Source organism: Anser cygnoides, chromosome Z (assembly GCF_040182565.1).
Source record: "Anser cygnoides isolate HZ-2024a breed goose chromosome Z, Taihu_goose_T2T_genome, whole genome shotgun sequence".
NCBI classification, from domain to species: domain Eukaryota; kingdom Metazoa; phylum Chordata; class Aves; order Anseriformes; family Anatidae; genus Anser; species Anser cygnoides.
Genome location: NC_089912.1, coordinates 80,175,803 through 80,201,460, shown reverse-complemented (window position 1 = coordinate 80,201,460; position 25,658 = coordinate 80,175,803). Strand labels below are relative to the sequence as shown.

Here is a 25,658-nt window from a genome sequence, read left to right as displayed (position 1 = left end):
TTTAAAAGTGTCTTGTCATTTGCTACTTTTCTAGGTAATTGCAGAATTGCAAATCACAAAGTAATTGTAATACACAGCAAATCAGAACCATTTAAAGCTTATATCAATCATTCTTAAAGGTCAAAAGAAATCCTCCCTGAACATATCCAAGATGGTAGGTAGGGATTCCTGCTGGGGGAGAACTCTGCCTTTCTTGTAGTGTTTTGAACAGCTCTTGTTCAACGTGCAGAAGCCTGCACTCCACATACTTGGTAAAGAAAACTCAGGCAAAAGTTACATTCAGTGTCCTGAACTCTGTTCCAAGTTGGTTTCTAACACTACAGGAATATTTATATTTGTAGAGTTCAAATTGCTTCTTAACCATACTCTTGTAGTCAGCTGAAAAAAACTCAAATACCGCCTAGCAAAACTGTATTCATCTGTAGCCATAAGCTTCACAAACTTTACTTAGTAAAGTAAGAGTCAATCTTTATAGCACTTAATAATATAAATCCTCTTCATAGGAATGACCATTACTTCTCGTTGTAGATGTCTGTAAGATAAGGACTGCCAAAGCAGCAGACTGTAGCCCCGTCTCTGGTTCAGCTGCTTTGCAATTACAAGGCTGTGCCAGAAGAACACAGTCTCTTGAACCTTCCCTCGGACAGTCAAAAGCACAGTCCACTCGTACAGCAGCTAATTCACTGTTTATCACAATGAGTTCATCACAGAAGAACATACTCGTCTAAGTAAACAGTCTCCTGAAAATATTTAACAGGGAAGATCGGACAGTCTTCTTCCTTCCGCAGAGCAGAATGGTCACACCAACCCCATCTTCCTTTGCAGAAGGGCACTTTGCTCTTGGCTGTTCAGGGCTTGATAACTGGCTAACTCCAAAGTGAAGGTTGCCGAGCCTGATGTTAGAGAACGCAGAACTGTGGAGTAGCCCTGGACAAAATAGAGAACATATGTCATTTAATTTAGGATAAACAGAAGATAAATTATCACAGAATTGTTATGGTCCCAGAGAAAAAAGAAACAGTAATAAGTATGCTGCAACATAGTATATATATTATATTTTTAAATATGACAGTATTAAAGTGCAACACACACAAGTAAATTAACCTAGTAATTTCATTTTTTTATAAAAAACTACTGTTCTCTTTAAAACCAATTTTTTACTTTTTACTACTTCTCTGACTTAAGATTGAAAACATGCTGGTTAACAAACTGAGTCAGGCCCAAAATACTGCGAGGTTTGCAAGCGCAGTAGCCAAATAGGCCGTACCTCCCTGCAACCCCTCCAAATAACTTCCTTTAGTCTTTCAATAACTGAAATATAATAAAAAAATCCATTCCAAATTCAGTCATCCATAAAAAGGAAAGTGATCTGAAGCCTATGAAGCATTTTTGTGCATTAAGGTAACCACATACCATCATTTCTGCTAGTGGAACAGCAGCAACCACAACCCTGTTATCTTGACGACTCTGGATTTCCTGAACACTGCCCCTCCGTTGTGCAAGGTCAGCGAGTGCTGCACTGAGATGATCTTCACTTACTGTGATTTCTAGGTTCATCAGGGGCTCCAGTACTTGTATACCAGCTTTTTTCAAAGCCTACATGGAAGGCAAGGAGAATTATGCTGAATCTTTTTTTGTTTTTAGAAAATGACATAAGAAATGCTTACATAATGTAAGCTAATACTGCCACTCACTCTGAGTCTCTGCTTCCAAAAGCTATAAAATCCCCAAGCGAGGGCTTTACACCATCCAAGAAGAACAATTACCAGATATTGATATACACGTATTTTCCCAGTGATACCTCATGCTACTGTGTTCAACAACAACTTAAGGTTTTGCTGTACCTTTTGCAAGCAACGGGAGACACAAGCTGATACCATTGTGTGGGAGGTGTCAGGATGCATTGTCAGTGATTGCACTGTCACATCTATATCCTGAACTGGGAATCCTAGCAAAGGTCCTGGCAAGGAAAAGAAAGAAAAAAAGCATACAAAAAAACACGCTTTTATTTTTTTTTCAGAGTATTAGGACACGCAGAGGGGAAAAAAATCAGGATTAATTTGGAGTCTCTCGTGAATTCTACCTCCCTTCCCCTTCTCTTTGCTATGCCTAAGGGCATGACTCTGTCTTATTCCTCATTTCATGATTTTATCATTACCTAGCTTTGCCAAAAGAGAAAAAGGAATGTAGACTTATACTTTCTTATTCTCTTTACCAAAAACAGTTAACAGTTTTCAGAATTGAAAGTTCCTGAGTGCACTCATCCACACAGCTGTTCCCAAATGATTTTTTTTTTAATACATTAAAATATCTAAAACTTGTCTGTTGAAACAAGACCTCATCTGAAAAAGTAAGGAAATCTTTTGTTTAACCTAAAGCGAGAGTATCTTCTGTACTTTTATTTTCAACAGAATGTGATCACGGCAAATGCCTAATACCAACCCACTGCAAGGTTAACTCAATTCCATAAAAGATGAACTGCTTCTCTAGTAACCTAGGTAGGTTATTTCCCTCCAAACGAGGGCTCTCAAGCAGATCACAAACTGTGTTAGACAGGATGGAAGGCTTGAACTGCATCTAAGGAAAACTAAAACAGCTTTTTTTTCCTACAGAAAACATGGCCAGATTTATTTATTTAAAAAGGAAGAAAGCCCTTAGTGGTATGAATTTTATACCGCTAGACTACAAAGACTACACAGTTCTGAAGGGTCTTCAAGGAGTGTGAAGAAAGCACATAACCAAGACTCACTCCACAGCTAGAGCTGAAACACGTTCCAGCTCAAAGCAACATGGAAAAGAAACACCACATGCTACCTATTCTATATTAATTCTTATTTATTAATCCACTACCTGTTAATTTTGCTGTAAGGGAGGGTTTTTAGGCCAGAAATTATTAAACACATCTTGTTTTGAATTAAATGTAAAAGACAGCTCTTTAGAGAATACTTTGCAATTACGTTAAGACTATTTATCATATACTTTCACTGATTTAACGTAGTGAAAATCAGGAAAAAAAATCAGTAACTAATAAAAGTATGATATTTACATGTTGGCCTCTGAAACCAGTTCCGATCACATTGCTGTGGTTTGATGTCCATCAAGCAAAAGCCTTATTTGTTATCAAAAAACTAGATCAAAAAAACACATCAAACTAAATGAAGCTCATTGTTGAATGAATTACAAGAAATCAAGTTTAAAACCAAAGACATTCTGACTTCAGTTGCAAGCATGGCAAAAAAATTTTTTTTGTTAATTTTTGTAGTTAAGGTAATCCTGGAATATTCCTTTGCAAACAGCATTAATAGGTAATTAATTTTAGTTTTCAAGCTACCAAGGAGTTTTTTCCCCTCTTAGAAACATACTGAATTGCTTCTTACAGAAACATGCTGAAAAGTTACACCAGTATTGCTGTCATAGCACTTCCTTTACCTTGAATACATGAATTTGTGATTCCATTTTCTATAGCTCCCTGAAGTTCTTTCGGTAGCACTTCAATGACACTTTCAGCATACTCAATGGCAGGTTTTGTCATTGCTTTGTCCCCTAACCTGGGCCTCACCTCAAGCTCTGTGGTTACAAAGTGTCGTTTATCTCCTACTGTTTTATCCAATACATCTGCAGGGAAAAAAAAGAAAAAAAAAAAGAAACACACATTTAGAAAAAACTAATACGTGTAAGTAACTTTCAGATGAAAGTTATGTAGTTAAGCGTAATTGAAGGTCATTTCAAGAAACAGAACCAGGTACAAGATGTTTCTTACATTCACTCATTCACTCCTTTTACCTGTGGCTTGTGCAGCATTCAGGATGGTTTCTCTGTAGGCTATTTGAAGAGGTCCCAAGTAAGTTTCTATTCCATATTCACGTTTGATTCGGTCATGAATGATCTCTATGTGTAGTTCTCCCATGCCACAAAGAATAGTCTAGTAAGACGAAAGAGAGAGGTGGAAAATCTTGCAAACCTTTCAAGTTTTTAAAGTGCTGTTTAAACAAGGACTCACAGGCTTTTAATAGCTTCTTAAATGTATTTCAAATTCTAAGGAGCCTAGAGAGAAGAAAACAGGACTACTTTAAGTCATCCAAACACCCTAAGTGAAATAGCAATTACTGTTGTAGGACCACTACAAAAAAAAGAACATATTACATTAGCTTAGAGAGTACATAATTCAAACTCTTCTGAACTCATAAAGAACTGTCAAAAACATGCAGAGCATAGGATGACCTCCTTTATTCTGTAAAGTGCACATGACTCGATTTTAGTTTGTTTTGAGGCACACAGCTCTGTACACGATATGAAGACATTCAGAGAGTCCTTCTCATTCAAGGGAATCTCAATATGTTAAAAAACGAACAAACAAACAACTAATCGCAGGGTGGTCTTGACAGTTCTAAAATGAAGTTTGACTATGAGATGATGAATAGGAGGTTTATCTTACTTGTCCTGTGTCAGGATCTAGCTTCACTTTCAAGCTTGGATCTTCACGCTGAAGGCAGCTCAATGCATTATCCAAGTCTGTACGTAAACATCAAACATTGTATCTGAAGAGACTCCAGTAATTTGAGAATCAGAATAAAGCCTAAACATCACTTTCCTCCTAGGGTCATATTTTATTCTCAGAAGGAACCAAAAGGACCATGGAGAAGCATATCTTTTGTAGACAAAGACAACTGAAATTACAAGCAACTTGTAACTTCTTATTCTCTCCAATAAATTAATCGCATGCTAAAGAGAGCTTCCGTGACTGATTTACCTTCTTAAATAGCAAAATTTAATGACACCAAGCAAGAGCTTAACACTCTGTACAACTTTCAGAGAAAGGAGCTTTTCAAATAAAAAATTATAGTCTCACTAAAAAATACTGGCTTACTGAAAAGAACTGTTAAAATTTAATCATAAGAATACAATTTTCCAAGTCATATTTTGCACTTGCATAAAGACATGATTGAACATATAAGTGCTTCAACAACTCAGTAAAAAGTACTGCTCCTTTTTTATAGATGAGAAAAATTGTCCACTAACTCTTACATGATTTATCTACATATTTAGAAGAGCTCAACAATAAAAGGTTCAAATGCCAATCTTTTTTGTGATTCCCCATTATGTTGCTGAACTGCAAAAGAAAGTAGCTATAAAAAAGCAGTGACAAAATAACAGACTCACAGATGAAACTGCATTTATTCATTTTGCAGACTTTGAGGAAAGAACAACTGAGACACCTTACAACCCATTGGCTCAGCCTGTGGGCAGGTGGTTCCAAATCTACATCCTGCCTCGCTCCATTCCACTATGCTACAGCAGGACTTGGTTTTCCCTTCCCTTCACCCTCAACCATGCTCAGCTTTGTTGGAATGAAGATACAGAGTGTTGGAGGGTGTATTTTCAAAGAGTGAAGCAACCAGGTTTTCTGGTACAGATTCTCTGGGAAGGGCAGTTAAGATTAAAGGTCACACTGCATGGGTGAACCCTAATTAGACTCAGAAAGGTCTTGCTAAGTGGAGAGTTTACACTATAGCATATAACAGCAAACGCTGACTGAAAAAGACAGTTCAAGGTTAACTGTGCTCAGAGACGCTAAGAAGAGCAAATCTGCATGACTGTAGCAAAACTAAGCATGATAGTAAGATAGGAAAGAGGAGACAAATGCCCCCATGTCTTCCTTCAAAATGAATAATTAATACTTTTCCCTGACACAAAAAACATTAAAGTAATGATAAAATCAGGATACTGACAACCACAATCTAAAATACTTTTACATATCTACATTGTACCTTGTTGCTTGGCCATTGAAGGAGGTTCAATGGTACAGAAGAAGACAGGCTCAGGAATCTCAACACCTGCCAGCAGAAGGCTCTCCACGTCACTGCTACTCCTTCGCTCTCTCCCAGTATCCCTTCCAGCTCGTTGTGCTGCAGCTACAGCTGAAGCCTTCGATGACACTATGGTATCTCCAGTGGCACTCTATATATCAACCCCCAGTAACCCAGAAGTGACAGGAAGGGGGAGGAGGGAACATGAAAATGAAACCAAAAGCCGATCATTTCTCTTCCTCAAAACCATCTATGCTACACTCCACTGATTTATAAACAATTACTGTAACTTCTCTACTCAAATAATTAGACTGATCTGGAAGAAGAAAATACATGCTTGAGCTTAGACTGATGTTTCTTTGTCTTGTTCACTAGATTTTAAATCTAACATATTAGTCAAGATATAAAGCCACAAAGGACAGTGTTGGTAAAAGGAAATTTGCTTATGCATGCTAAAATTGGTTACATTTTAGAAAATCTGTGCAAATGATACCTATGCAGCCTGTTCAGACACTGAAACACTATACTAGTAAGCCACCTAATAGAAGTATGAAAAAAAACCCATACTTAAATTGTTAATTTTGGTTAACTTATTTGCAACATCACTCCCGTTTTCCACTGAGGTCTCTCCATGGCATTACACAGCGTTGGTACTGCGAGAGTTGCAATACGAACACAAGGTCAGAACCCTACAGCTTCAATGTCCAATTCCTTCCATGTAATCAGCCCTGCATCTCCCAGGTCAATTACCAACATTTGCACACTGTAATTTTTCATTTTAGGAGGAAGTACATGTATACTTCAAATAAAGCAAGCTTATATATTTCACAACAATCAAGACAAGAACACATTTGAGATACAGTATCACAGAAGTAGAAAGCACACTAGTGAAACAAGCTTCCTTTCGGAATCACGGATTTTCAATTACCTGTTTTAACCCAACAGTAAGGGCAATGTTGCCAGGCATTAGTGATGGTATTTCAATTTGCTGATCAGCAAAAGGCAGGAGCAGACGGCTTATTCTCTCCCTGCAAATGAAATTCTTGAATATTTCATGACTACCAGGCATTACGATGTTACACTAAACCACATCTTACTCTTACTCACGTGCAGCTTTTGTTAATATTATATACAGCTGATTGAGGTTTCAGTGAACCTGAATAAACACGAATGAAAACCAGTGGTCCACGACATTTATCGTGAAGTACTTTAAATGCTAGGGCACACAGGTCATCTTTGTACCATTGCCTGCAAAACAGAAACCACAACAAAAAGTGTACTTGTAGGATTAATATTCTTCAGGCTGACATTTAGATAAATACCCACTCACTTAAGAAGTTGCAGTATTAGCAGAGGCAGATTTTTCTTTAAAAGACAAACAAATAAACAAAAAAATAATTTATACAACACATATTAACCTAAGCAGTTCCACCTCCAGAAGAATACGTAAGAGGACATATAACTCAGCCAATATTAGAGATGATCCTTAGACCCCCATTGTAAAATGCTGGTATCCTCAGATTAAAAATAGATTTTAAGTTCTAAAATTGCAAGTTTGGCAATTGGAGATAAATGCATGCAATTTTAGTAGCACTGGCCAGAGCAGGTTCAGTACTTGTGTATATTAAGTCTGTACATCTTTACTGTTATTTAACATATAACAGCAGTAAGCATTTTTAAAGATATTAATGGTTTCCTAATTTTTTTTTTTAATTTTCTGCTTTTATGCTCTCCTACTTGTTTTCCTTTTTGCTGACCCTCCCCTTCTCATTGTACTCACAGAAACTCATATGACCGCTCATTAGGTGCAGGCAAGTACATAGTAATAGCGTCCAGTAAAGGCTGTACTCCTTTGTTCTTCAATGCACTGCCACAGAGTACAGGTACTGCTTTCTGAGCTAGTGTGACCCTGCGTATAGCAGACTGTAGCTGCAAAAAAAAAAATAAATAAATCTGTTAACATACAAACCACACTTTAACCTTAAATGGTATTCCAGCTCTTAGATATTGCTCATTGTTCACACACCTAGGAAATGACAAGCTCATTTATTTTTTTCCTTTTATTTATAGAAAAGGAAAGACAGAAAATAAAATGTTTACTATAGGTAAAGAGTGCCTTTTCACTTCATTAAATCAGTGTGTCTGTCTATCAGTGAGTCTATCAGCGTGTAAAAAAGCACAAGGACAAACCAACGGACCTTCAACAGTGTACTAAAACTCCACTGACGTATAAATCATTATCATGTAATCAGCAGCCTTTGCAGCTAGCAATAAGCATTTAGAAAGTGATTCCAGCAACTGCTTGAGAATAACTGGGCTATGGCAAGCAATGCGCACAACAGGTCATAAACATGAATCTAGCTACCCGCATTGGTCTTGAGTAACAGACTACATTCTGCCCTCTCAGGGCACTGCAACCTGCAGCACACGAGCAGGTGATGTACAGCTAAGCTACTTCTCTGCCTCCAATGGGAAGGGGAAGAACTGCTTGCAGCAACTCCTCTTGCACACACAGTAGTGCCCAATGCTTCCCAAGGTCAGGATTTAAAAAAAAGTTATTTTTGTCTGTCTTTTCATTTAAAGAAGTTACTGTCACACTGCGGATGAGTTTTGTCAGCTTCCACTCCTCAACTTGTAGGAGTTCCTATGTTCTGTTGTTTTAGTGCAGACAATATTTAAGTTCTCATTTTATTTATGTAAGCCACTCTTCCATAGCAACCTTACTGTGAAAGGCCATGTATTCCAACACAACCTTGACAAGCATAAATATGATATTAATAGTAAAAAAAGAATCATTCATTCACTTTTACCATTAAAGTGTTTTAGCAAGGTTACCATTTTTCCAATCAGATCATGTGAGACTGTGTTCCTCAATTCGCCTACAAAAATTCACCTTCATTGTGCTCTAAATCCATACTGGGCAGGTAAAATTATAGTTCAGTTTGCTAAAACAGGATTTGTTTGCTTTTAATTTTTAGTTAGTTTGTTTATTTTTAGTGCTTGTTTATTATAAAAATATTTGAAGTTTTTGTGTACCTAAAAGTTAATTTTAAAGCACAAACACAAGAAATTTTCTTTTGAAACAACAGATTTTACACTAAAAGGGTAAATGTTTTGGATAGAAATGTAGCTCAGCTCTGCTACTGTAAACAGCAAGGCAGGACCACAGCCTGAATCATGAGAAGCCCTATTAGAGTCAACAAGACTACCCATGTGTGCCACTTCCCGTACTTGCTGTACAGTCCCATATTTATTTAACAATATAAAACCCCAAAAGTTTAGAAGCACGTTTCCAAACATAACATCACTTGCCCAACTCCAAATGAACAACATATCCAAATGTTTAGATGCTAAAATAGAAGACACTGGTTTTAAGATTTCTAAACATTCGAGGCACATCTGCTCATGTTCTTTTTCTAATATTCCTTTTTATTTGGAAAGTTTTACTTCACCAGTTTCAACATGCAATGCCTGAAAGCCCAACTAATTTACAGCAACTGAAGTGCTACTTTTGTTAGTAAGAATCAGGAGCTCAGACAAACTGGGTTGACTCCACTTGGAAATTCCATTCACCTTTCCCTAGAGTCTTTTGCACCAGCCTAACTGTCAATAAAAATCATCCTTAACAAAGGTTAAACTATTTTTTTGGTAGTTTTGCCTAACATGTTTGAGAATCACTGTTAGTTCACTATCAGATATACTAATTTTGAATGTACTTTGTCTTAAATTCAAAGTACTATAAAAGCTAGTGATTTGTTGATTAAAAATTTCACATCTGCAAAATCATAATCTGCATGTGCCAAAAAATAAAGATAAATAGCCCTGATATTCAGAAAGGCAGCTAGTAATAACTTATTTATAGATAATGAAAGGTAAAAGTTACCTTGTCAGCTGGTAGTAGGTCAAAATTTTCACTGTATTCTCCTAGAACCAGTTCAGCAAATTCATCATCCAGATCTGCAACCTTCAACAGAATAGTTCTGCTTTACTATTTAGTATATATCAGTTTCACAGATAAGTCACCAGTCTTAGTTATTTAGAAAATGCAGCTAAACAGAACAGGAATCAAGACTTTAAAGACACCGGATATCAAACTCAAACCACGCAATACTGAAGATGCATTCCATATCTCAGATTCCAACCCAACTATTATAGATCCTTTTCCCAGTTTTACAAAAGTCATTAGCCTTTTCACATGAAAAAATAAAATCCTTCCTTTATATTACTGAATGTTACTTTTAAACAATAAAAGTTTACCCTTCTCTCAACAATAATGAAACTATTGTAATAGCTATGTAAAGTCTGTTAAATAATAAAAAAAAGTGAGATTTTAATTATATTCTGCTTGACAGCATATGCTAGATAGGATAAGCTTTTACAGTCCTTTCCAGTGTTTCAGGGCTCTTAAACTACTTCTGCAAAATAAATCTCCCCAGAAGAAAAAAGCAAGAGCCTTTAGGGAATCAGTTTTACAAAGAAATCTATGCAAATAGAGGTTTCAAGAAAGCATGGGGTGGGTAGAGGATTATCAACTTCATAAAGCTGCTGTCAGACAAAACATCAGCGGGAAAGAAAATGCTCGTACATCTCCCTGAAACTGAAAAAGCCTGCAGCCATACAGTATCATCACAAGGATAAAACTGAATATATTTCAGACCTGTAAACAAGGCAAAATCTGAAGTAACCAGCAATTAACTTTTGTGAGAGACCAGACACAGCTGGAAAGAAATAGGCAAGCTTTCAGAGCATTTTGAACTTCATGTCAGAGGCTCAAAGGTCCAAGGGATCTCTCGTGTTTTCAAGCTGTTCCAAGTAGCTTTAAAATAATACACCCTTGCACTACCACACACTTGCTACAAGCCTAAGGCACTACACTCCTTCTAGTGGCTACGACAGCTATTAACCAAATACTGAAATGATTCATTTCAGAAGTCTGAAATGATTTCTGAAATTAATTCATTCTGAAGTCTAATTAAGCCAATAGTATATACTTAAGAGATAAAGGAAAGCATTAATTTAGTCAAATGAAAGGCAAGCTTACAATATGACTAGTAGTCAAACTACTACATTTTACATTATTTGTGATAAAAAGAATATTAATAGAATAGAAAGCAGAACAAAAAATACCTTAGGAACACAAAGTTATCTCAATTATAACATTCCTGGCCTGCCTCTTCCTGCTTCAGGAAGGGACTAGAAACCAAAGGGGGAAAGGGGCGGGACAGGACCAAACAAAACCAACACTGTTTTATGAAGCTTTCCAACTAAGAAGATTTTTTTTTGAAAGGACAGACTGAGTAATAACACTCCCATTTAAAACCCGCGTATTTAGAAAACTAGATTGTATACGTGTTTTACTGAACTTGATGCAATACTAAGTGCATCCCTCTGACTGATGTTTAAAGGGAAATTGAACGTCCAGCATCCCCTGTCTATGCACTTGCACAACATTTTACAAAGCTGCATGGAAGGCAGGTCTTCCAGCAAAATGGATCAATGCCTCAGGCAAATGTAATTGTTAAACTTCCCATATTTTCATTTATAGAAGTATAGAGTCAAATATAATCACTACTACATTTGTAGGCCATATAAAAGCAACTGCAGTTTTAGACTGAATAAAAGCAAACAGGATGCAAAATAACTCATTTTAATTGGAGAGAAGTCTTGCTTGGAGTCTCTCAAGTGCAACCAACATTTCTGTATCATTACATAAATCACACAGAACAATTTGGGATTTTATGCCAGCTGAGAGAAGAAAAACAATCTGGACAGACTATTTCAAATGTTCTCCACTGTTTAACAGGCAGTTAACTCCTACTTTATTGTTCTTCCATTCTTCACCTCTTCTACACTGTCTCATCTGTGGGAAACATGTTAGGATCTTAGTATCAAGTAGTTCATGTTTCTATTGCAATTTCTTAGCTTTGCAGTATGACAATTTATGGAAAAGAAATATATTCTTCTTATCTCATATAAGTCATCATGGACTTTCTGGATGGATCTGGGACAAGGTTTATGGTGAGGTTTATGGTTTTTTATTCAGCTGCCTCTAGCACAGCATTTAGTGTCATTCTGAACAGACTGTGACATCCCATCCAGCTTCTAGCTGCCACTCCAGGATACAGATAGCCCACAGGTTCTGGGTTCTATGTGTCAGGCCTCATGTGAATGTCCCAGGTATCTTTTCACAACTAAGACAGCAAAAGATTGCTATCTTAGATTGCATGTTAGCCATCTTAATACTAAATCTAGCTTTTATGAATTTTAAGACGCAAGGAGTATTTTCCATTTTGCAAATGTACTGTGCAGCCAGGGAGTCTGACTCTCTATATCTAGCGTGTTTTGCCATCACACATTTGACAGATGTAAATTAAGTGAAGAAAATGGGAAATCAATTCAACAAGGACAAATGCAGAACTTTGTACCTGGGACAAAACAAATCCATGCACTGATGCAGAATGGGGATGAACTACCTAGGAAATAGCTTTGCAGAAGACAACCTGAGGGTCCTGCTGGACCAGCAAGCTTAAGTCAGCAGTGTCCCCTTGCAGTGATAAATGCTAACTGCATACTGCAGGAGTACACCCAGTGGATCAAGGCAAGGACTTACCACCCTCTACTTTGCACTTGTGAAGCCACATCTTAGACATTGATTTTAGGTTCCCTCGCACAAGAGAGAGTGATAAATGGTGAGAAATCCAGGGGAATATTACTAAGGTGGTATGTTGGATTGCAGCTGGAGACCCAGAGAGATGACCATCTAAAAAGCTCATCTAAAGAGGAAAACGAAGGATGTTAAATGCTGCCTCCTACTACCTACAACCTGAAATGGTGGTGGGACTGTGTCAGGGAAAAGAACCAGATTCTTTACAGGGGCACGCAAGGAACTGACAAGAAGCACTGCCGTAGTTCACAACATGGCAAATTCCTGTTGGTCAAAAAGAAACAACGCTTCACTACAAGGACAATCAAACACTGGGATGTGCTGCCTAGACAGATTGTAATTTCCACCCCTAGAGACCTTGAAAACTAAGCTGAACAAGGCCCATAACAACATGATCTAATGCTGAAGTTAGTCCTGTTTTTAGCAGACCACTGCACTAGATGCATCCAGAGGTCCCTTTCAGCTTAATTTTTTCTACTGTTCTAAGTAACAGTTTTAAATGTATTATGTATTTACTTTAGAACTTTACTTGTTCTATTAAGGTATTTCTAGCATCCTGGACTTCTTGGAACAGGTTGGGATCATCAGTCTCTAGCAGCGGCTTTTGCTCAAAATGTTTTCCGTCATCCATATCAGAAGTAGGTTTCCAAATTATTTGTTCCTTAGTCACAACATCAACCAGTCCTCTGAAAGTCTTGGCCTCCCCAATGGGCAACTGCAAATAGAATTAGAGAGTTGCAGAAAATTAAGAAGGAAGTTCCATTCAAAAGAAAAGCAGATAAATTTCTAAGCTTAATTTCTAAACTTAATTTCTAAGCTTACCTGTAAAAGCAAAGGTTTTGTCTTCAACTTTTGTTTGATACTCTCAACAGCGTACGTAAAGCTGTATCAAAACAACAGATATTAAGTTACAATAAATTTAATGATACAGTAAAATTGGTTTACTTTTCCTTATTTATTGTAAAAATTACTCCTACGATTACAAAAAAAATGCATGTGCATAATTGAAGATACGTATAATATATACTAACATAATTTACTATCTCTGTACTTAACAGAACAACTTTAACTTGATTAGATACATTCTATTACAAGGTTTTTAACAGTGATTAAAATAACTGTATAAATACCTTGCCCTGTTTTTGTCCATCTTGTTTAAAAAGCAGATTCGTGGTATCTGATGTTTGTCTGCTTGTCTCCAGACTGTCAGAGTTTGTGCCTACACAAAGACACAAAATAGCGACATTAACGCTAAGAGTTGAACTATACACTCCCCAATATCTTTTCATCTTATACTGCCTCTGCTGAGGGACTGAGTTCAGAGTAGAGAAGGGAACTGCGCTGAAGGCATTATGACACCCCCTTATCTAGCAAAGTAGATGAACTTCACAAGCAACTTTGTCACAGCTCTTCCCTCAGCTGTCACCATTTCCCCTCCTCCACTAAGGGCACAAAGGAACATACCAAAGATAACACAGAGAGAAGATAGGCATTACAGGGGATCTATGCCGAAAGAAACTCAGTAATGTTTAGGCTTAAAACTTTATTGCCAAGACTTAAGTACACATTAGCAAACATATTTGTTGCTACACAAACAACACTAAAAACTACTGTGGTTACACTGGTAATTTGTGTACAGCTGAGCCATTTGTGACAGTCATTTTTATTTAAAAGTTAAAACTGGTATGTATGAAAATCAGCTCCGGTTCAGAAGCAGTCTCCTATCAATACATGGAAATAATGCAAGAAATTCCCACACATTAAAAAATAAATAAAAAATAAATTAAAAAAAAACACTGCTGTCATTTTTTGTTGTTGGGTGTGGAAGGGTTCAGGCTCGTATACGATGGTACGTAAACTGAACACTGAATTCAAAACATGAAACTGTTCTACAGAATTGAACCATGCATGCTATAAATTCAAATTCCAGCCTGCCTACACCTTTTAGGCACTATGCTCCAATGGGCATATTTAAACAGGTCACTGAGGAGGGAGAAATTCTGGGTGAAAATTATTCATTTCTTTACATGGAATCCTCTAATGAGATACTCATTTCTCTCTAGCGATAGAGCTAGCCAGAAGCATTCATATCAATCTGCATCTATATATAAAAAAAATAAAAAGGCAACAAAAAACCTACAAAAATCAAAAACAGACTTACGTGGCAATCCTCCTTATTTTCTTCTCAGTAGCAGAGAAATTCCTGTACACTTATATAACTTAAAATTAAAATGTTCAGCTTTCTGAAGCTCAATTTTGAACAAAGCACGAACATAGATAACATAGAGAAACATCTATGTATTATTGTTATTATTTCAGCATCTTTTAAGTCATTAAGAAAACAAAACAAAACATTACCAGTCATTTTTACCTCAACGCCAGCTGAAGCATCAAACACTGCTACTGCTCCATCCAGCACTCTCAAGCAACGCTCAACTTCCAGTGTAAAGTCTACATGACCTAAAAAACAATTGAAAGAATTTAAACTCATAATTTGAATTATGACTGTCATAATTGGAACAGGCAACATCTACAGGTCACTACAGTTTTTTTTAATGCTCAAAAACATGTCAAAATGACCTTGTCTCCACTTTCATAGAAATATACCCACCAGTCCTTGAAACACATAGACTGTACCTGAGCTAACTTTAAACAAGCCAGATCAGGCTCCAGGAAGCAATAATTCATCAAGGTCAACACAGCTCAGTACAGGTTTATTTACTGCATCAATTCAACCAGTTAAATATTGCACCATATTCAAAACTAGGACCTAGGCACAGCAACACCTCACCTCATCTACTCCCTCCTAGTAAGATGAGTATCACTAAAGCATAGTACCTGGGGTGTCAATCAGATTGATTCTGTAGTCCTTCCAGTCAAAAGTAACAGCAGCAGACTGAATGGTAATACCACGTTCTCGTTCCTGTACCATAAAATCTGTCACTGTGTCCCCATCATCAACATCTGTGAACAGAAAGCAGGATTACAGTTGGGTGTTTAAATCACTCAAAGGCTGAAGTTGTCTTGGAATAAAGATGGTGAGAGAGATTTGGAAATACTCTCCCTTTTCTACATGTACAAGCCATGAAAACTGCCCTAATTCATAGAATGATGTCAGCTCATACCCAGGCTCCCTGTCTAAGCAACAAATGCTTTGCAAGTTGAAGACCAACAATTCCAACAACATTTGATGTTATTAATCAAAAAACAACACTATGTAGAAACTTAAAAATTAAAGTGACGCTGTGAGAAGCTTAAGAAAATAAAGCAAAGTCCAAAACCATGAACAAACCACACTTTTGAAAAGACTGGCTGCACTCATTGTATATGACCTGATATTTTAAAATTTAATAGTTAAAACTTAATTAAGTTAAAAGTAGACATGTTAAAAAAAGTTACAATTTATTATTTTTATTTTTAATAGAAAAAGATGCAGTCAAGCCTGTGATTGAACCAAGTTCAATCGATCCACTAGCCAAATATCTTCTAACACTCTCATATACAGTGGAGAAAACAGAATTAAATTTAAAAGATCAAAAGGCAGAATAAATAAAGGCTGCTGTGATACTTTCAATATTGACGATTTCTGAGAGAGTTGATGCTGCAAGAAATTCTTCCTGTGTTAGGGCTTCCAAAATAAATGGTTATTTTTTGGTAATCTGGTTCCCTGACACATCAAAAGGGAACTGTAGAAACAGCTTTCCCAAAACAGCCAATGAACAATATGTAAAACAAGGACAGCTTCTGATTAAATCTTAAGAAAATCAAAGTGCACTAAAAATAAAAGAAAAAAATTGAATCTGTGAGCTCTTAACTGCCTTAGAATGTAAGTGCAACCATGTTAGGACATGATAGAAAATGCATTATAATTTCACTTTATTGTGACATAATTTTGATACAGTGAATTTCTACGCTAAAAATTCTACCAGCAATTTCTAACTGCATTGTGTATGATTGCTATTAATGTTAAGTCTCTCAAAGCCACTGAAACAAAACAATAAAAAAAAAATAAAATCTAACCTCCAAGTGTTCTTATGTATCCAGAATAATACAGCATTCTCTCTGTTGTTGTAGTTTTCCCTGCATCAATATGGGCCATGATGCCAATGTTGCGGATTCTGCATAAAACAAATACATTACCTTTACTGTGGTATTTTTTTTCCAGTGATGTTGGCTCTTGCATAAACAATTCATATCCATTATGATGAAGATGAATCACACAGGATGAATAACATTTTTCCTCTACTGCTTAACTGATATAACGTACATGCTGATTCTGAAGCATTTTAGCACTGAAATGGCGAATTTTCTTCAGATTGGTAATATTTGAGAGTATAGGAACAGTTTAACATGCTTCACTTCTTTAGTAGTTTCATCTCATTCTACACCCACCTCCCCTCTCCACAGAGGGAAACAGCCCTGTTACCTTCTTGTCCATCCCTATCCCTAAGCCCTGGTGACTAAAGCAGTCTGTGGCATATATACTCTTTATGCCCCAAATCTAGCAACCAATTTCTCATGAAGTTGTCTCTGATTGTGTTCAGTCAAATCTTCTTTTCCAAAGTACCTTGCCTGGAGGCTACCAAAGCTACTTCACTGACTGCACATCACAGGCTTGTGGTCAGCCCCCGTATTCACCATTAATGGTAGCTGAATGACAGAGGTAGTCTCCCATGAGAGCTTCATCCCTCTGCCATTCCTTTGACAACTCAGCCCCTCATTACGAAGGCCCTTATCTCTATGGCCAAGCACTCCTGTAAACACAAAGTAGGCAGTCCTGCCCGCGGTGGTGGTCCCGTTTACAAGAAATTCCTTCCCCCCCATTTACGTACCAATGACCACCATGGACTCTGAGCTTCACTAAAAGGCCAATTTTGATTGCAATTATAAACAAAAGACTCACGTATTTACCAATCCAAGACCTTTCTGACACTAACAACCATTTTACACCAAAATGTCAGAAATCTAAAACCAAGGAAGTATTAACTGTTATTTAGAGCATGCACTTAACAGGAATAGCAACAACCCTTGATATTGTACCACACCAATTCCCCTTCCTCTCAGTTACGTAGGGAGAGTAAACTGGCATGACATACCTGGATATATGAGGATTAATGACAGAACGTAGAGATTTAACATCTTCTGGAAACAAACAAAACCAAGATTTGTCAGACTGATACCAACACAGAAATGACAGATTTTTAACAAAATCAGGTATATTTAAGAAAACTCCTACAAAGCTTGCCAAAAACTATTCAGACAAAGCCACAACTCATGACAAACCCTAATCCCTACCCATCTCAAACTTCTAAAGAAATTGCAACCAACCTCTCACTCTCTTGCTCTCTCTCACACACAAAACTCTTCAAAGCTTAGAAACAACATGAAAGAGCCAACACAGAAAAGTATCATCAGAACAGCAAAATCTTACTCTGCAGAAGCCGTAACAAAACACGCCACAGTTCAAGACAATTGCAATGCTGAAATTAATTTGAACATCTTTCCTGGGGAGAAAGCAAACTGACCTAGACTAAGAAGAGTTTTAAATTTGTATTTTCTTGAAAGATACTTCCTCTCTCACACATTATTTAGTTGGAAAATAAGCTGCAAAGCTACATTTTTATGAAACTGATATATAATTCAGTTACTCAAGCCATACAAGTTGTTTCAGTAACTCACTTTTCTAGTTTATCTTAGATACGCCAAACAGAATTCAAGTGTATTTAAATATTTCTTCATCATCTACATATCATCCTTTTTATTAGAGATAACATTAAAAAGGCAACCCATTAGTTTGCATCTTGATGAAGAGAAAGACTGATTTTACAAGAAACAAGGTTGCAAGCTAGCCATTCACATAAATACACACGCACAAGAAGGAAAACACACACCAACACAAACACCTCCAAGTAAGTTCAGCTAGCACTGCCTTTCTCCCTCCAGTTCCTAAAATAACACATATGATAACACATTAGTATGTCTGAGTCTTCTTGCTTGTCTAAGTCATGACAAGAAGTTATGTGGAGAGCAAAACTCCGCCTCCACATGACACACCGAGGTATTCGGCACAGTGTAACTGGGGATAAATACAGTAGGCAATAGGGACACCGCACAGACAACTTCAAGTAAAAAAAATACAGAGACTTTATTGCCATTAGCAACTTTTAACTGAGTTAAGACTAATCCTCAGGTACACGACTGAAGATTAAGACTTTTAATAACATACACGCGGCTAAATACATTAACTATATTTTTGTTTTTAAATAGAAGTTGGCTACCCACCAGTGACCAATATTTTCATCTCCACTTTCTTCTAAAACACTGCAGAAAAATATCTGCCTGACTCCTAATGCTAATTTGTATCAACTGAATTCCATTCTATCTCAGCGCTGCTACTCAAAAAACAGTAAGAACTCCTTTTAATTGAAATTTTGTTTTCCAGGTATCATATTCTTCTTATTCTCTTTTACCCTAACTCTGCGAAGAAAATAGACTAATGATAACTTAGAACTTCCTTCTCTTTAATCACAGATTCCTGTTTTTCCACCCCTTGTTCAACATGCTGGCTATCATCAGCGACTTGATAACCGATTAATACTTCAGGCAGTTGGACAGGGGTTCCAGCACACTTCACAGCTGACCTGATTTCTTACCCATCTCTATGTTTAATTTTTCTTATTTCCTAAGGTCTTTATACTGTACACCTACAGAGAAAACAGAAGAAATACAAAGCATTTCTTTTCAATCTTTGATCCTAGTAACTGCTCTGCACTTGAAAACACGAATTTTACAAATAACGACTCAAAAATACAGTAAAACTTAGAAATTATCTTACTCATTTTAAAATGAATTCCTACTACTAAGTCGTAAATTAAATTGAGAGAAATGACAAAATATTTTAAACTTATACCTGGTGAATAACTGTAGTTTCTCTGACCGGTGTTCTGCCATGTCAGGCTTAGGACTCTGATTTTTGTCTTCCTGAAACAGGCATGCTAAAAATGGAAGGAAAACAAATAATACAAAAAAAGTCATCAGCATAAGTAATGACTAAACACACTAAGATCTAAATACAAATAAGATATTGCAGGAACTGATATTCACTAGATATTTACATAAACTCAGATTGCCACCTAGTTGGAAGCAAAAGTATGAAGATAGTAATGTCACTGTTTAAACCAAGTCCAAATCCAGTATCGTTTGGGAATTCTTGTAAAAATCTATGATATTATCAAAACAAGTTGACAGTAGCCACAGTATTTTAAATATGCCTAAGTATTTGTTTAAATAATTCAAATTTAACAGTTAAAAATACTATGTAATTCAAACCACGTGTCTAAAAAAGGTTTAGAAAAAAACACAGCTTCCCCATTCTGACTCATGAGAAGCCCAATTTCAACATGAATTCATTCATGCTGTTCAGATACCAACTCCAAGTGAAAGAAAACGTTTACTTTTTTTCTTTTGTTCACCAAAAAAGTATCAAAATTTAGGAAAAAAGTTTACCTCACTGCATAAACTTGTTAACTTCAACGCGCTCATCGGAAGTTTCCTCACAGTTCTCAACATCCTGGCTCCTGTGTCTCACACTGTTCCCTGTTAAAAATAAATAAATAAATAAATAAATAAATAAACATACCAAATGCTTACAACAGAAAACCCGTAACTATACTTCTACAGAAAGCTATTACGGAACTGGGTTCATTTTCAAGTTAGGTTACTGTTTTTCAGGTTAAACCATCAACAGATCTGTAACGACAAGTTATGAGGCCTTATGAGGCAGCAGCATAACTGTGCGTCCACAAACGCAAAGCACATTTCCCAAATGATTTTACAACCAACGAAGCAGAACAACCCATAGCACAATCCGCACTCACGGTACAATCGAGCTCCAGACCTCTGGTTACAGATCAGCGAAGCACAAACCGTTTTCTGATCTTGAAGACGAGAGGCAGGGAAAAGTACATTCCTTGAACAACAACAACAAAAAAAATAATAAATAAAAAAAAAAATACCACAGACAACCTCGGTACTTCCTGACGGGGCCGGGCCGGGTCCGCCCCCGTCCTGAGGCGCCGGCGGAAGGCGCTCCCCTCATCCCCTTCCCCGCCGCTCCCCGGAACCGCGCCGAGCCCCGGCCTCCCGCCCCGGCCTCAGCAGACGCAGCGGCCCCGCCCGCGGCTCCGGCCCTGCCCGCCGCCTTCTTCGCCCCTTTTTCGCCCCGCCGAGCCGGGCGCCGGGCTCTAGGGACGCGCAGGAGGCCGCCCGGCCCCGCGGAGAACCAAAGAGCCGCCGCCGGGGGAGCGTTTCCAGCCGGGGCGGCCGAGCGGGGGGACCGCCCTTTTGGCAGCGCGGGGAGGCCGCGGGGAGGCCGCCATGGTGGGCATGGGACGGGACGGGACGGGGGAAAGCGGGGACGGGGACGGAGCATGGGGTATGGGGACGGGGCATGGGGTGTGGGGACGGGGCATGGGGTGTGGGGACGGGGCATGGGGTGTGGGGACGGAGCATGGGGTGTGGGGACGGAGCATGGGGTGTGGGGACGGAGCATGGGGTATGGGGACGGGGTATGGGGTATGGGGACGGAGCATGGGGTGTGGGGACGGGGCATGGGGTGTGGGGACGGGGCATGGGGTGTGGGGACGGGGCATGGGGTGTGGGGACGGGGCATGGGGTGTGGGGACGGGGCATGGGGTGTGGGGACGGGGCATGGGGTGTGGGGACGGGGCATGGGGTGTGGGGACGGGGCATGGGGTGTGGGGACGGGGCATGGGGTGTGGGGACGGGGCATGGGGTGTGGGGATGGGGTCAGGGTTTGGGGTATGGGATATGGGGACAGGGTTGGGTTTGGGTTTGACCCCGCTGCCCCGCACCCACAGCCGCAGAACGAGTACATCGAGCTGCACCGCAAGCGGTATGGGTACCGCCTGGACTACCATGAGAAGAAGAGGAAGAAGGAGGGCCGGGAGGCCCACGAGCGGTCCAGGAAGGCCAAGAAGATGATCGGGCTGAAGGCCAAGCTCTACCACAAGCAGCGGCATGCCGAGAAGATCCAGATGAAGAAGACGTGAGTAGCCACTGCTCCCCTGGCATCGGCCGGTCATCCTGGCGCTGGAGGAGTTCACAGAGCTATAAAGAGATAGTTATTGTTTGGTCATACGTTGCACTTAAATATCGCTTAATTTTTAGGATGGAATGGTTAAGGCGTTACCTGACCTCCCCCCTTCTCAACTCATGTGTTTACCAATGCAGTTAACGATTCTGTTCCTAAAAACATTCGTTAAAATAAGCATTAATTAGCAGTAGCAATGACAATCGTGTAGCTGTGACACAATACAAAAATACTGTATTGGCTTTAGCACTGCACAGATGTGCTTGGCTTTGAGAGTTAGACTCTTTGCTTTAAGCTATTCAGAAATTCCTTAGTAAGAGCCATGCCTTGTATTCCTGTCTTGTCAGGAATTGACAGGCTTTGATGCACTCTGTAATCTGTCAGCCGTTATATTAAGAGAAATAACTAGTTTTCCATGAAAAATATTTAGGATTATTCCTTAAATCTAAATACATACTACATTACATTGTTTACAAATATCTCTTTAAAAAAAAAAATTTGAGTAGGCACTACCTGAGGTAGGAGGCTATCATATCTCAAAATGTGTTTTTTTTTTTCCATTCTTAGTACTGAGTTGGTTTTAAAAAATACTGTGTTTCTTTCTTTGCAGCATTAAAATGCATGAAAAGAGAAAGACAAAGGAAAAGAATGATGAAAAAACACCTAAAGGAGCTGTACCAGCATACCTGCTGGACAGAGAAGGCCAGTCACGGGCTAAGGTTCTCTCTAACATGATCAAACAGAAGAGAAAAGAGAAAGCGGTAAGTAACTGTATAAAAAGCCAGATACTTGGTATTTTTTGTGACAATGATTACCTTGTGGCATTGATGCTCAAGCAAACTCTAAATATCAATACTATATGAAAGCTGAAACTGAATAGTTTACCAGTCTTGAACAAAGCACATGCAATGTCTTGATTTTCATAAATTTAAATGCTAATTAAAATAAGTAGCTATAAGGTATATAAAAAAATATAACCAAAGAGAGTACCTGTAGACTATATTTTATTTTATTCTTTGGTTGTCTCCTTTGATTTAGCAATGGCACATCTATGACTTAATGACAATTATGTTTTCTGCAGGGGAAATGGGAGGTTCCTGTGCCAAAGGTCCGTGCACAGGGAGAAACAGAAGTTTTAAAAGTTATTCGTACAGGGAAGAGAAAGAAGAAGGCCTGGAAGAGAATGGTTACAAAAGTTTGTTTTGTTGGAGATGGCTTTACTAGGAAACCTCCTAAATATGAACGATTCATTCGACCAATGGTAATGTTCTTGAGACTTAAAGAATGTTTAAGTAATAATTGTCTTGACTTGCTGTTCTGAGTTTGGCAAGGAAACTTCCTTGTGTGATAATGCACTTGATTACTGCTGATTTAGAGTGTTCTTAGTAGTTTCCTGCAGAAATGTCAACTTAGAATAACTGGCAGGTGGGGAGATACCCCTGCAGTCACAGCCACTGCCTGCGTTGGAATGTTTCCACTCTTACTCGGATGACACGAATGAGTTAAATCTATGAACTCTCAAATCAGGAAGGTCTGTAGGAGCGGTACTTTGGAAACCTCTGTCTTTTTCAAGCTACTGCGATTCTGTCAGCTGCAGAGCCTGACTTGGTTGTAGGACTCAAGTACTCTGTCCTCCTGGTTTGCTAACAAAGCTTGAAGCACAGTGGTGACAGTATGCAAGGGAAATGCTGTTCCTGCCTGGCCTTGTCTTAACACAGCTGCAAAGAACAGTGTCTAGGCTCTGCCTGCCTAGCAGTGCACAGGAGGGAAGATCAGATTTAGTAAGGCAGCAGAGTTTTTATATAAATACAAAGTAGAAGCCTTGAGTAGGTTTTTATTGACACACAAAGGGTTATGGTACTTAGTGGTAAAGCCCCCTTTAAAGAGCATGGGTTCTTAGATAGAAAGAGGTGTAATAGATGGGTGTTTAATATTTTGTAATATGTGAAAGGTTTTCTCAGGTTTGCAGGAATAAAGGAAACGTTTCAAGTCTAAAAACCAGTAGGACTGTTAAATGCTTTACTGTAAACTCCTCATTTCTTCATGGAACCTGTGGTAGCAAGTATTCTTCTTGAGCTACTCTTGTTTTTTATCAGGTTCTTAACAATCCTGGCATTCTATACTAGGCAGATGACATTCTATATTATGGATTGTTTCATTCTTTTCAGTCTGTTAAAATGCGTAAAGCTGAGGATGTAATGTGCTAAATCAGATGTGAGAACTTAAAAACTAATTTGTTCCAACTCTTTGTGCAACAGGGCTTACGTTTCAAGAAGGCACATGTGACACATCCTGAACTTAAAGCTACTTTTTGCCTGCCTATCCTTGGTGTAAAGAAGAATCCGTCTTCTCCTTTGTATACAACGTTGGGGGTAATTACCAAAGGTACTGTCATTGAAGTGAACGTGAGCGAGCTCGGCCTGGTGACGCAAGGGGGCAAAGTTATCTGGGGTAAGTAATTAAACTAGCTGCACTGAATAACTACTTTTAAGTCTTTATTGCCTGGTGTATTCTGAAGGCTCTGTCCTATAAAATAGATCATTGTAATTTATCCATGTTAGGTTTTGGCTGTAACAGAAGCAATTGCTGGACAGCTATAAAAACACTAGTTTTATTTAACATTAGGCTTTCAATTCAGACTTTCAACATCAAATTAGGCAAAGTTCAGAAAAATGAATTAACTTGCTTGCCTGTGTCTTGCATTAAGAAGTGTTAAAAGGCTATAAAGACCTAACCATGTAGACTATGAATAACTAAGTTTTCAGTGAAAGTTGTATGTAGAAGTGTCTTCATTCCATCAGGCTAACTTCTTTTAACAGTGAGGTTGACTTGGACAGCAGAACGTGTAGCCGAACTTATGTTTTTTTTTTTAAATGCACCTAGAACTCCTAAGAATGCATTTATAAAAACAGCCTGAGTAGTATATTGAGAACGGAAGTTTGCAGCTCATCAGAAAGCGCATTTAGATTTCAGAATGCTTTCAGTTTGGGAACAGGAATTTCTTCCCCTTCTAAGGAGACTCGTGGATTAAACTTGCAAACATGCAAAATTGTTACTTGCTGTATGGGCTACTTCAAGCTTTTGTAGACATTTCATTTCCTTTTCTCTTTAGGGAAATACGCACAAGTAACAAACAATCCAGAAAATGATGGCTGTATTAACGCAGTTCTGCTCGTCTAAGCTGTGTTTGATACTAAGCAGTGGACACTGACTCTTACAAAATCAGTGCAGTTTCAACAAGTTTGGAAGATCTCTGGAACCTTCAACCATTCAGGAACTTTGGCCCCAGAAGCTGGTGAGGAATTTAAATGTGCCAGAAAGGACTGTTCAGATTTCTAACCTGTTCTGCTGAACGTTGTCTAAATAAAGTAATTTGATTTTCATGCTTGGCTGACATGGTGTGGATTTGAACTAAATCTTGTCAACTCTACAGTAGCAGTTGCCTGGCTTAGATAATATTCTATAAATTCTTAGCTCACATTCCTATCAATAGGAAATAAAGCCATTATCTCCCATGATGGCCTACTGTAAAGCTAAAGTTGCAGAGGAGCATGCGGACTTGCACTCAGCTACTGGGAAAGTAGTAGTGGTGGAAGGATGCAGACTTACTGCAGATGGACATCAGAAATTGAGCACTCTAGTTTGGTACTTGCTCCTACAGAAGGATGGGGTTGGATCATATCCGCATTGTGAGGGTGTGGGAAGTTTACTAGAAGGGCAATGACTTTTTTCTTATTACCTCCATTATTTCTCCCCTTTGCATCCCTGACTGTGTTTGTGGAAAGGATAATGACTGTAGAGCAGGCAGGCAAGAGATTAACAGTTTCATAAGGTAAAATTCAAGAAGTTGTAGGGTTTTCAAGATAATGTGATATTTGAAAACAGCATGGTAACACCGCTATTGCAGCTCCTTGTAGCTATCATGGGTGATTTAAAGTCACGAGCATCACCTGATCAAGGTATATTTAGCTTCCATCCTCAAAATACAGGAAACAAGCTGCTTTTACACTGACTTCTTCTGATGCTGTATACTGCATCAGTCGTCTTCTAGTCAAGTCTGGTGGTGAACTAAGTA

At 38.4% G+C, this 25,658-nt stretch overlaps 2 protein-coding genes across 6 annotated transcripts; one reads left to right on the top strand and one right to left on the bottom strand.

Annotated features, from left to right (window-relative positions):
* Positions 1–5: 5 nt before the first annotated feature.
* On the bottom strand, positions 6–20,515 carry GFM2 (GTP dependent ribosome recycling factor mitochondrial 2). 5 transcript variants are annotated; one of them, XM_066988950.1, is made up of 21 exons: positions 20,497–20,515; positions 19,978–20,067; positions 19,382–19,466; positions 17,568–17,613; positions 16,492–16,589; positions 15,310–15,435; positions 14,843–14,931; positions 13,602–13,690; positions 13,294–13,354; positions 13,001–13,186; positions 9,691–9,771; positions 7,588–7,736; positions 6,915–7,055; positions 6,736–6,835; positions 5,769–5,958; positions 4,436–4,512; positions 3,784–3,922; positions 3,430–3,615; positions 1,845–1,960; positions 1,414–1,596; positions 6–927 (listed from the first exon to the last, which is right to left on the bottom strand). In XM_066988950.1, the coding sequence occupies exons 2-21, from the start codon at positions 20,038–20,040 to the stop codon at positions 799–801; spliced, it is 2,334 nt and encodes a 777-aa protein (XP_066845051.1). In that variant the 5' UTR covers positions 20,041–20,067; positions 20,497–20,515; the 3' UTR covers positions 6–798. The 5 variants fall into 5 exon arrangements, with proteins under 5 accessions (XP_066845051.1, XP_013047570.3, XP_013047569.3 ...); XM_013192116.3 differs by having other exon boundaries at positions 20,369–20,508; XM_013192115.3 differs by lacking the exon at positions 20,497–20,515 and adding an exon at positions 20,349–20,490.
* A 94-nt stretch (positions 20,516–20,609) lies between these two features.
* NSA2 (NSA2 ribosome biogenesis factor) lies at positions 20,610–24,966 on the top strand. Its single transcript, XM_048049865.2, has 6 exons — positions 20,610–20,850; positions 21,351–21,538; positions 22,194–22,344; positions 22,665–22,844; positions 23,842–24,034; positions 24,696–24,966. The coding sequence occupies exons 1-6, from the start codon at positions 20,848–20,850 to the stop codon at positions 24,761–24,763; spliced, it is 783 nt and encodes a 260-aa protein (XP_047905822.1). The 5' UTR covers positions 20,610–20,847; the 3' UTR covers positions 24,764–24,966.
* Positions 24,967–25,658: the final 692 nt, after the last annotated feature.